This window comes from Haliotis rubra, unplaced genomic scaffold (genome assembly GCF_003918875.1).
Source record: "Haliotis rubra isolate DU_JTF1 unplaced genomic scaffold, ASM391887v1 Scf224, whole genome shotgun sequence".
In the NCBI taxonomy this organism is placed as follows: Eukaryota; Metazoa; Mollusca; class Gastropoda; order Lepetellida; family Haliotidae; genus Haliotis; species Haliotis rubra.
The window spans coordinates 1,089,974-1,103,422 of NW_025766270.1; the positions used below are offsets into that span (position 1 = coordinate 1,089,974).

Here is a 13,449-nt window from a genome sequence, read left to right on the forward strand (position 1 = left end):
TCGTTATTATTATTCATGTTACCATGGTTACAGACTGAAGAAGAACTGTACTCATGGACCTTATCTCCTTGTGCTTGAAAGTCAAAATGTTATGATGACATCTCATATATGTACAGGGCAGTGGGGTAGCTAGTGGTTAAAGCGTTCGCTGGTCACGCTGAAGACCCGGGTTCGAGTCTCCATATGGGTACAATGTGTGAAGCCCATTTCTGGTGTCCCCCGCCGTAATATTGCTGAAAGCGACATAAACCTAAAACTCATTCACATATATACCAAAAAGGCTGTGAAGCAAATGTTTTTACCTAGAGTTAGTGGAGTTTGATTGGGGGTCACCTTTTACACAGGGTAGAAGATCTGACATTTTTTGTCAACTGGCGATCTAAACCTGCATACAATAACCATTCAATGTTGATTGACAGTTAAACTTTTCATTTCGTTTGAAATAACTGTTCCAAGAACTATTTTGGTATATAAGCTTCCATTGTATTAGAATTCTATGTTAATACTACACATAATCTGCAAATAAAGTTTCAAAGAGCCTTGCCTTGATTACGATGGCTCAGGGAGCAGATATGGTGATAAATGACAAGTCTCCAACAGTAGAAGTAAACATGAATTATCTCAGATTGTCTCAAGGAAGAAGCACCATGTCGAATTATACAATGACACAAAAGTGGAAAAACTTTATAGTGCATTAATTATATGGTGAGTGGCGATTCTGCAACCCAGTCCCAATCAACCACTCATTTTTTAGACATCTCACATGGCTGCACCCTCAGTTGAGTCACTTTGTGCCTTAGGTAATATGTGCAACATTCCTTCTATACCTCCTCTCCCCATTGAACAATCAGCATGATCAGGATCTGTCTCCAGCCGGGCCACCATCAAACAGAGAATCCGGCAATTCCTGACCCTCGCGACGAATGACTGGCCTTTATCAGCGAAAGACGTAATATATCCACAACACAGTGTGCTCTGAGTGCAGCGTTTGACCTGATTAATTCAATCACCATGACAAGACAACTCAGGTGCAAACCCGGTTAGTGATTAAAGCAGCCCATAAAATCCCCCAAGTGTAATGGTTATTGCCAGTTGTTAATCGTGTTTCTCATTCATGGATTATGCATTCTAGCATGACAATGTGTGATACTCGATTCTGATTGGCTGAGAGCTCATCAAAACCGTACTTAAATGACAGTTTAAGGACCGCTAATTAAAGTGACTGATTCAATGCGTATGAATACAACGAACTCGTTGACCCTATTGTTTGTAAACAAACATGTCGGACATTGGCAATTTCTATCTCGGCAGCATCTTTGGTGTTTTTGAAGTAAAAAGCGAATGGTTTGAAGAAGAATTTCTTGTCCCTAATCCCAGAGAAACTACGAAGCTGGAAAATCCGTCAGCAGCCAAAAGCGGCAGTATATTCAAAGCGGGTCCAGATCTATGTGTGTTGATGTCGACAACACACATCGGCCCACACGTCCTAACCTGACCGCTTCCGTCCTGGCCGTAATGCCCAGTCCTTCCACTTCCACTGTCCATGTATCCCACATAAAACGTAGCATGTCAGGTCTTTTCCAAATTGAGAATAGTAGGGTGGTTATCAACAATTATTTCCGTGAATAAAGTTAGCGGCGACTAAACTTAGCGAGTTCACGGCTTGCATTTGGGCGAGTCGATTGTTATACAGTAGGGGAGATCAATAATTCGCTTGAGAAAAAGCAAATAATTGTACTTGCTCACAGTATAAACTGTATTTTTTTAAATTTATGAATGCTACTTGTTACAAATACAAGCATACTGGTTCCTGAAATATAGCATTTATGTTGTTGAAAATGTCTTATTTTGTTCATTACACAACCTGTCCCTCAACGGGTCGATTCCAAGCGATTTTCAGGGAAAAGGCCCCTTTGCTCCTCGTGTTCTTGCGCGCCAAACAGTTCGGTTTTAAAACGCTTATCAGTCTTGCTAGAATGAAGATAAAACTACTCTGTTTTCAATTTTGCGGTCCTTTATCGTTGATTTAAGACCGCTAAATGTTTAATTTAAAAACTCACGCTGACGCATTCGGTTTTTAAATTACATTTAGCAGTCGTAAATCAAAGATAAAGGACCGCAAATTTGAAAACAGAGTAGCTTTATCTTCTAATTGTCAAGATTTGCAAGTTGTAAAGCTAATGTTTTAATCCTGTAGAACTTAAGTATGACCACATGACTGATCTTGGCTGGACAAAAAACAACCAAAATGATCCTCCAATGTAACCTGGGCTATAGCTGATCAGAAGCCACACAACATGTAGTCAGTTGTGAACTGTATAATCACAGGGCAGTAGCCATAACCAGTAAAGCCAAGATCATGGTGAGTAGCAAGTTCTAATTCCCTACCGTCCTGAAATTTCAAAGGGTTAAGGTACACTGAATTACATGAAGAATTCTAACCTCTATCAATCAACATCCCCAATACACTCCATTCAACAATCCAGATTCCTTACCTTTCAGCTTTCCTTCCATGTAGCCAAAGCTGTTGGGTGCAGACTTGGGTCTTCTGTCTGCATTCTTGCACCATTCCTTATACCGCTTCTCCGCCTTATCAGCCTTCTGTCTCTTCTCTTCTTCTTCTTGTAGTTTTTTCAGTTTATCACTTTTCTTTTTCTCTCGTTCTTCTTCAGACTTTTGCTTTTTCCACAACACAAAGTTTTCAGCTGCTTTTTGTTGGATATTGATTTGGGTTTTTTCTTTCTGTTGTTTCTCACTTCGAGTTTTCAGCTTTTCCATTCCCCTCCTCAGCATTTCTTCATTCTTCTTTCTTTCAATCCATTCTTTCAAGACACCTTCAGTTTTGTTCTGCTTCTTTTCCTTCTCTTTTGCTTCTTCAGTTTTCTTCAATTTTTCTTGTTTTTTTTCTTTGTATTTCCTGTTGTCGGAGTTTCCTCTCCTCCTGCGTCTTGGTTATTAGCCAGACTTCCCATGGTGACAGGCCATTCTCCATGGAATCGGATGACTTCTTTCTCCCATCTTCCACAGCTGTCTTCCTGTAGAAACATTTGAAAAAAATACAGTTGGTTTATCACACTGACGATGACATGGCATGATGACTTGGCATCGGTTTATCACACCATGATGATGACATGACATCGGTTTATCATGACACATGACATGGACATGGCATTATCACACCGATGATGACATGGCATGATGACTTGGCATCGGTTTATCACACCGATGATGACATGACATGATGACTTGGCATCGGTTTATCACACCGATGATGACATGGCATGATGACTTGGCATCGGTTTATCACACCGATGATGACATGACATGATGACTTGGCATCGGTTTATCACACCGATGATGACATGGCATGATGACTTGGCATCGGTTTATCACACCGATGATGACATGGCATGATGACATGGCATCGGTTTATCACACCGATGATGACATGGCATGATGACTTGGCATCGGTTTATCACACCGATGATGACATGACATGATGACATGGCATCGGTTTATCACACCAATGACAAGGCATGATGACTTGGCATCGGTTTTTATCACACCGATGATGACATGACATGACCGATGATGACACTTGGCATCGGTTTATCACACCGATGATGACATGGCATGATGACTTGGCATCATTTATCATGATGACTGACATGATGACATGGCATCGGTTTATCACACCGATGATGACATGCATCGGTTGATGACATGGCATGATGACTTGGCATCGGTTTATTACACCGATGATGACATGGCATGATGACATGGCATCGGTTTATCACACCGATGACATGACATGGCATGCATTTATCACCGATGATGACATGGCATGATGACTTGGCATCATCTGTATCATGATGACATGGATCCGGTTTATCACACACCGATGATGACATGGCATGATGACTTGGCATCGGTTTATCACACCGATGATGACATGGCATGATGACTTGGCATCGGTTTATCACACCGATGATGACATGGCATGATGACTTGGCATCGGTTTATCACACCGGATGATGATGACATGATGACATCACACCGATGACATGACATGATGACATGGCATCGGTTTATCACACCAATGATGACATGGCATGATGACTTGGCATCGGATTATCACACCAATGATGACATGGCATGATGACTTGGCATCGGTTTATCACACCGATGATGACATGGCATGATGACTTGGCATCGGTTTATCACACCGATGATGACATGGCATGATGACTTGGCGTCCTACAGCTTGCAACAAAAACACATCAGATACATCTGATCACATAGAAGCAAGCGTGTTTGTTCGTCTGTTGTTTCATGCCACACTCACCAGAATTCAAGCTTTATGGAGATGGTCAGTAAATATTCAAACCTAGACTAGGGATTGGGAAATGCAGAGGCCACAGGCCATTTCACACATTAGAATAAAAAATGGCCCCTTAAAATTTTGAAGTTTACTATTGATGCAAGGACAGTGGCCCATTCGAAATTCAGAAAATGGCTAATAATCCTGAAAGTGGCCCATTGTCAAAGTTCTCTATCCCAATCCCTGCTAGACCAGATAATCCAGTGATTGACATAATGAGCACTAATCTACCGGGATATGATCATATGCCTTCACCAAGTCAGCAAACCTAAAAACCTGCTGCTGTTAGTAATCTTGTATGACAAGCATGGGTTGCTGCACACCTATTCTAACCCGCATCTTCACTGGTCAGAAACTAGAGTGAATGTTGATTTGTGCTGCAGTCAGCAATATTCCAGCTACTGTACAGTGAGTGAGTGGGTTTAGTTTTAAGCCCTTTTAGCAATATTACAGCAAGATCATGGTGAGGGACACCAGAAATGAGCTTTACACTACTATATAGCCTGTGGGAGAGGCACTTGTGGTTGACATCACTTCATGGTTGACATCACTTCATGATTACATCACTTCATTGTCACCTACATAGATCATCACCTTAACATAGTTTGGTGCTAACAGCTGAGGTATAATATTGAACAAACTTATGGATAACAACTTCTTTATTTTGGTGCTTGACAATGGTACAAGAATCTGTATCAAAACATCACACTCAAGAAATAATGGAAGTTGTTATCCATAAAGTATGTTTAATATTGTAAGTCCCAACTTCTAAACTGTCATGCGATGAAGCTGAGGTATAGCAGACAGAGAAATACCCACACACACAGTCCAACACTGTTGTGTCAAACTTCCAGTTGTCTCAGTGTAAGACCTTGGTGCCTACATCATCATATGGTTGAGTACCTTGGATAACTTGAAAGTATTTACCTAGGCCCCTTAAATATTGTAAATGTTGTTTATTTTGTTTGTTCTTTAGCATCAGTAAGCTATATCACTGGTCTGTACATAATCTAGGTGACAGTAACCTGTGGTTGATATTATGACTGACTGACTGACTGACTGACTGAGTTTGGTTTTAAGCCGCTTTTTAGCTATATTCCAGCAACATCATGGCGGGGGACACCAGAAATGGGCTTCACACATTGTACCCATGTGGGGATTCGAACCCGGGTCTTCGGCGTGACGAGCCAACGCTTTAACCACTAGGCTACCCCACGCCCGGTCGATATTATGAGCAACAGACAATCATTGACATGCAATCAACCAATTCATCAAGTCCTCAAGCAATGGTGCCAGGGACTATCGTACCTTTAGAACAGGTTTTTCTTACCTCACTGTAACCTCATTGGCCCCTTTTGTCTTTCTTGGTGAACGTTTACTAAGTTGAACTTTTGGTGCCTCCAGCTCAGAGTCACTAGGTACACTCATATAGCTGTCATGGTCCAGAACAGACACCAGAGATGCTGTGGAGCCGGTGGAGCCAAGGGAATGTCTCCGTGCCCGAGCAATAGCATCTGCATCGGGCATCGCCATCCATCTTGGCTTCGTCACTGTTGCAGTTACTGGGCGGGGACGAGTGGTCATCTTCTGACTGGAAAACACAGTTGCAGATAATGTAATAATTACTGTCACATCATTATGTAGTGTGTGTTCATGGTACTGACAGGACAATCTTCAGGTGGATTGTGATGGTTGTCAAGTTTTTTTTGATTGTAGAAACAGGACATTTGTGGACAAAGCTTTGTGTCAACTCACCACTTGGTATTTGCTGTGTTAATGAACCTGTACCTTATATACACTTTCAGTCTAATCCAGATAACACTCTCACTTAAACATTCACAGGCATTTACCGTTAATTAATTGTTTCAATAAAAACAGACAACCAAATGAGCTTATCGTCTCTTATTGTCCCTGTATACTATTGGACTGCAAATGAACCTATTTATCTGGTTAGCAATTAGTACTTTTAAGCAGTTGATAGGATTATAAAGTCTGTCACTCAGACCTTAGAGAACAAGAGTCATTAGAAGTCGAGCTTGATGTCTTTTTAGACTAAGTCCCAATCGTTTCCATGGAAATCATGAAAAATATAAATGCCAAAAATGTGTAAATAGCAAAAGGCACCACTTCAAGATCTGACTCCGGAAATGAAACCAATCCCTCCTTTTAGAGACTTAGTCCAAATCGTTTCCATGGAAACCAAGAAAAATAAAAATGCCAAAAAACTGCAAATAGCAAAAGGCACCACTTTAGCTTATGTTTGATATATCTACCAAGTCTTGAAGAAACATATTGAACGGTTTTTGTGCTCCAGAAACGAAGGTCACCCTCATTTTGAGACTAAGTTCAAATCGTTTCCGTGGAAACCAAATCTGAAAATAGCAAAAGGCCCCACTTTAGGTTCTGTTTGATATATCTACCAATTTTTGTTGAAAAAAACTGAACATATTTTTAGTTATGCTCCGGAAACAAAATGGTTACGGACTGACGGACAGATGGACGAGCCGTCGACTATATCCCCCCGCATTACATGCCGGGGGATAATAAATGAACAAAAAATTATGTCTACATGGTCTAAAATCATGGTCTGTGTGTGTGTGTGTGTGTGTGTGTGTGTGTGTGTGTGTGTGTGTGTGTGTGTGTGTGTGTGTGTGTGTGTGTGTGTGTGTGTGTGTGTGTGTGTGTGTGTGTGTGTACATATATTAATGATAACATTATTTCGGGGATCAAATGTTAGTGTAGGGCTTATACACTGCTTTGAAATTATGGACTATACATCCAGCAGTGTATATAGTGATAGGATGACATTGCCTCATGATAATCTTTGGAGTAATTATCAGACAAAATATAATTCTTACATATACAATGATGATGATCATAAAATGATCATTAAGTCAGTCAGTGAGTGAGTTTAGTTTTACGCCGCTTTTAGCAATATTCCAGCAATATCACGGCAGGGGACACCAGAAATGGGCTTCACACATTGTACCCATGTGGGTAATCGAACCCAGGTCTTTGGCGTGACGAGTGAACGCTTTAACCACTAAGCTACCCCACACACTACTTTAAGGATAGCAACTTCTTTATTATATAATAACGTGCAATCTTAGTATAGATTCTTATACCGTTGTCTTGACTGACTCTTGCTTGACAAGGGTATGAGAAGCTATACTGAAACATTGCATCATAATATGATAAAGAAGTTGTTATCCATAAAGTATCATAGTAATCATACCTTTCTTATTCTCTTTGAGCTGCATCTGAATGCCTGTGCCTGTATTGAAAGTGAAATGTCACTTATATGTGTGAATGCTGTTTGTGGGAATCGAGTACCGGATAATGGTCTTTGAAGTTTGATGAACATTACCTGTGCCAAAATGTCATACATGTACCTTATCTTGGCACAATTTTCAGCGGATCTCAGTCACACTCTGAATGCATTTAAACCTTAACGTGTGAAGCCCATTTCAGGTGACCCTCGCCGTTATGTTGCTGGAATATTGCTAAAAGCGGCGTAAAACCAAATTCAGTCAGTTAAACCTTGACAGTCTGGACACTTAAAAAACCCTGATTTAGCCAACAATTAGTACTGCTGTGTCAGTGTCTCATTAATCTGTAGCCATGATGCATTTATCTGTAGCCGTGATTCATGAATCTAGAGCCATGATTCAACAATCAGGGAAAGTGCTGCAGCTGGAATGTTGCCATACAGAATACTGGTGTTTCACTCAACATACCATGTATAAAACATCAATGAATATCTGCTGAAGTAACCAAACATAAGTCTTCTAAACACTCCTTCTTTAGACAAGCAGGTAAAGTCACTAACTCCATCAGTTTCTACCTTGACATACCTGACACAATAGTTAATGCTCATCTGGCCCATGTAGACCTTCAACACTCAAATATTGCCAATGAAAGCCTTGATTACAGGATATACCTGTCTGAGGTCTTAGCCAGTTCAATTCTGGCGGCATGTATTGTGTCTCTCAATGTTGTTCAAAGAAGACTTCATTAGCCAAGTATCTGTCAATTAGCCTTGTATCTGTCAATTACCCTTGTATCTGTTAATTACCCTTGTATCTGTCAATTAGCCTGTCTGTGTGATATCCCCCTATTAATTAGAAATACATGTCACTTGTTAGACATCTTAAAACAACAAAAGTAATGGCATCTCTAATCCTACCTTTAATGGGTGGATTTGTGATAGAGTTATCTCAAAGGAAAAATAGGATACCCAGTCCCGGCCGATAAGCCCCGCCCACTTCGTTTTTGAAGTTAGGGGGGACAACCACTGACAAATTACAATGGCGTCACCGACGGCGGTGAAACGTTACATGATTGCAAACGTTGTTGATGAATTCTGCTTGTGATACTTTGGTATCCGTCGTTTGTGAATGTTATTTAAAGAGGCAAGTTATATGTATGTGGTTTTTAATATATTTTAGCTGGCAGATTGCAACTGGCGAGTGAAAATGAGTTACATGCCCGATGAAAAATCGTCTCGACTAGCTGCTGAGACTGTAGGAAGCGTAATTTCTTTCGAATCAATTAATGTATCTGGCAATTCACCTCCGTCACAGATATTAGCAGGGGAAGGGTAACTGAATTTTGTTGTTTGGTTTTATAATTTTATAAAACTAGTGAACACAACCACATGTTCATGTTGCAGATCGTTTCGGTATCTATAAATAGATTATCAACACTGCACGTGGCGCCTTTACTTATCCGTTGGCGTTGTTTACATTTAGTTCAATAATCTGAAAACATGGGTTTCTATCTTTTAATGAATTAATAGAATGGTAAATAAAAAGCAGAAAATATTTCCCGTCTACTACTTCATGCACCTTATTTGTCTGTATATAATTAATGGAAACAAATCAATCACAGCATAACCTATTTGATCTTATTTGGAAATCTGGAAAAGGTAATTGGGCTTGTAAACAATATGTTTCCATGGACGTATCTGGACATACCCAGAAGCAAATATTCAACAGCTGATCTGCAGCAATTCTCAGTAAAGTTTCCCTCTTCAAACTCTGTACACCATGATAAAATGACACTGAATGTAAGGAAATCATTTTTTTAATCATCATTTCCATTTTATTGTTCTATATGTACTTTGTTGTGGAATCCTAATTTACATACAAACTTCCACAATACTGGACTTAATGAACTGCCAGCGTTTATGTACAGGTATGTCACAGCACCAGAACACAAAAAAGATCCAAGATACAGTCTGCACCTGTACACTAGCTGACCCATCTTCCAGAAATAGGAAACATGTGATGCAAAATCTTGGAACAGAGAATCCACAGTTATCCGAACAATTAACCAGCATTGAAATAGAATGTTACACAACATACAAATGTAGATCTATTGTTTTTTCATCAGAGATGTTTAACTGCTAACTACTAGTGTAAATAAGGTGCAAAGAATATATCCTATGTTCAAAGCTTTTTGTCAATACAATTACATATTGACATTATTGCTTCTTAATTAAACAATGATAATCTTTGTTTTATTAGATCTGAGACCATATCCCTAGAGGACATAACACTGATTTTGATCTATTTCCTTTTCAGAGATACTTACTGGTGTCATAAAAATTATAGTAAAGTTGATTCACAATTGGTAAAAGTCAACAAAGGTTTAGGAAAACAGACATGAAAATGTCCTGAAGCGTTCACCTCCTACAAACCAGTGTGCAATTTAATATGAAGCTCATTTTCCAAATAACCATCAACAAACCTTGAACAATTTGTCCAAATCCATCATCTTAATAAACACTAGCTTTGGCTCAGTCTTCAAATATTAGTAACCTCCTAAAAAACTGATGATTTATCAGAAGAATTACATCAAATATGGGTTAAATATATGTTTCAATATTTATTCCATTACATGAAAAGTCAACTGAGATTTTTGTAAGTTATTCTGTTCCAGGACTGGATAATGCCTGACCAGGGTTTGACCAAAACGTAGCCTTTTTCAAATTCTCTGGATGTTGAAATAACTTTAATGAGTTATGATACTAGCAATCACTTTCAGAATTATCTTTCTAGTAAATTTAGTATTTAAAACAACATCTAAAAGCAGGAGCCAAGAAACTAAGTTAATAGCAAGTGATTGTCCTGTCATGATATGTATGGTGTTTGTTTGCCTAGTTCTGCCTTAAAATCATAAGAATCTGATATGTCAATCAATTAAATAATTATTTATTATGATTAGATTATTATTAATTTTATTACCCTTCCACGTTTACTAAAAAAAGCAAGATTCTTGAAACATACCTTGCTATCATTTCCAGTGAATTAATCAAACTTACAGTTGTAATATTACTCCTAAAATGTACCAATATATGTGAATAAATTATGTGGTAACAAAATGTTCTCATAATTAAGATATACGCTATATATTTCACTCCGTCCAATACTCCAGAAAGTCACTATTCTTCTCACATAGTTTTCGTATTCGATCAACATGGAGGAAGGTAATTCAATTCAAAGTCCCATGCAACTCTTTATAAAAAATCTGAAATATTTAAAGCATGGTTTTATAGGCACTCATATGAACTAATTTTGATACTTGGATATTGCATGATAGGCAACTGCTGACACTGACAATATTTCCGTTTGAATAAAAAATATTACTCCTCGAATATTTTGCTCTGTTAACAAGATACTGTGATAACAAGGCCTTCAGATTGTGCTTATGAAACTTAAAACATCCTAAGATGTATGACAAATTGAAGAATATCTAAGAGCGAAGGGGACAATATCCGCCACATTGTTCTTTCATGTAACAAGTTTTGCTATTTCGGTTGACCCTAACCGAAATGGAGATTTGTTTACATTGTGTCACGGCTTTCTCGCCTGTCTCATTTGAGCTTTATGGCGTACCAACTCAATGCCTAGTAGTGACTAAAAACGTTAAGCAAAAACAATTTTGTAGTTACAAGAATTGTCCGTGTTTATAACACTTGCAAAGTCTTAAACTGCTATTTGTTGTCATCAATTGGTAATGATTTTGCACATGTGCAAAAGTGTGGAAATTCCTGCAAATTCTCATCAGCAGGCAGACGTAGGTTTCCTGAATGATGGTGCAGACATTTAACTGATCGTTAGGCCTATCACGTTTCTTGATCTGCCTTCATTTTTTTTGTCTTGGCCGTAATGGTTTTGTAAAAGGTACACATCAAATCGCAGCAATATGTAATAAATATAGCGAGCGTAAATGGCATAATTCGAAGCACATCGCTTCGGAGGCATCGTTTGACCCCGGAAATAAGTCTGACAAATCCACACAGCCCAACTGGCCTGCTGATTGGCCAAAATTGACACATGCGCCAGTTTTGATTGACAGACTGGATCGGTCTATTGAGATGAACACAAGCGAGCACATAACTCAATGACCCAAAAAGTTATCTGTAGCTTTGATTCAAAATGAGGTAAGGTTAGGTGAAATTGGGTTTTACGTTGTGCTTGAGAATATTTTGCTCATATGATGACGTGCATGCGTGTGTATGTGCAGCTGCTTGTACTAGCCCAGACTTAAGCTGGTTTTATAGTGCTAGCTCACTGAGATCTCATGCCGCAGTGAAGCATGAATACCCCACTCAGACACATTATACTGACTCTGAGCCGACCAGTCCTTGTTGTACCCATTAATGCTGAGCGCCAGGCAGGGACCAACAAGTATATGTACCATATTTTAACGCCTTTTGGTATGACACAGTCGGTGATCGAACCAGCGACCTTCCACTCTCCGGGCGGATGCTCTAACCACTACACCACAGAGGCGGTTGATTAAAAAAGAATACACATTTTAGCGTTATTATTATTTTAAAATATTTGTGTCTCCTTATTCAGATGTACATTTCACAGAGCAATAACATAATTCTTAAGTTAGAGTGTGTCATCATCGTTTTATATGCATCATCATCAGTCTTGAATATGATGCACATATGATGGCCTGATATAATAATCTGAGTGGTGTCAAGATTTGCAAAGATATGTTTCAGGATTTGAATGAGAAAGTAACAAAATTACTTTCTGAAACATCAATCTAACATGTGTAAATAACCTTTGAAAATAATTTGAAATATGCCTGTATATCACTTCAAGGATATGAACAGACTTCACTGTCTAGAAGCCTTCCTACTTACCAAACAAACATATGACATGCTGTTATACACAGTTTACATAGTTTAGCACAGGGTAACCGAAAAGTTTAAAGGTATCTGAAAAATGTAAACTTTTCATGGATGACAGTATAAACATAAAAAATGTATATTAAGCTCACTAAAATTATGGCATCACTCGCCGTTTCAAACTGAAGCGTAAAATATGCCTACTGAAAACCTTAGACATAAGACAATTTCAGTCGCTCTCTACATCAAAACAAAAGAACAAAATCTGATTTGAAAAAGGCGATCGAAAATGGGTTACACCTGCACGAAAACCGCAAGCTCATAAAACTAACATATAAAAGAAAGTAAAACACTTACCTTTTTCATGCAATTGCTGAAATATTCAAGTGACGTTTGATCTGAAGTGTACTTAAGTCTCTCTGCCCGAATTACTTAAATTAAAAGTAGGAAACGTATGATCACCACACAGGAATGTTTACCCAGGAGGAAATATTGTCAAGTCAAAACAAAGTTCCAATATGGCGCTTTAATCTGCACAAAAGTCGTATCACGAGTGTGTTTGGACAAATATATAATCTTTAAACTAACATTGATATTAGTACACGTTATATATTTATTACAACTAAAATTTACTGATCACAAGTCAAGTCAGTCATTACTAATTGTGATTATATATATATAACCAAATGAAATAACGACAATATTTACTGCGTGACTACAGTGTTTGGGGTGACCAAGATGGCAACTTGGCAACCGAGATTTGGATACTGATCATGGAGAGTTAAAATTCGACGAATTCAAGGAAAGGTGAATGTTACGATGCCAAAATTTACTCTACTTCATATTTTTTTAATGTTAAGTAGGTAATGTTCACGAGTTAATCGATGTCATGTTCTTAAGTGTTGACATATCTTTTTAT

General features: G+C 38.6%; 2 protein-coding genes across 2 annotated transcripts in view; one reads left to right on the forward strand and one right to left on the reverse strand.

Annotated features, from left to right (window-relative positions):
• LOC124277586 (coiled-coil domain-containing protein 34-like) overlaps positions 1-13,049 on the reverse strand; it is a 43,961-nt gene extending 30,912 nt beyond the window's left edge. The window contains 4 exon segments of the mRNA XM_046713304.1: positions 2,496-2,904; positions 2,906-3,035; positions 5,712-5,972; positions 12,888-13,049. Coding sequence (XP_046569260.1) covers positions 2,496-2,904; positions 2,906-3,035; positions 5,712-5,965 — 793 coding nt within the window. The 5' untranslated portion in view covers positions 5,966-5,972; positions 12,888-13,049.
• Positions 13,050-13,256: 207 nt separating this feature from the next.
• Positions 13,257-13,449, forward strand: part of LOC124277587 (dynein heavy chain domain-containing protein 1-like) — a 208,656-nt gene continuing 208,463 nt past the window's right edge. Inside the window, 1 exon segment of the mRNA XM_046713305.1 lies at positions 13,257-13,337. The gene's annotated coding sequence lies outside the window, so the exon portion shown is untranslated.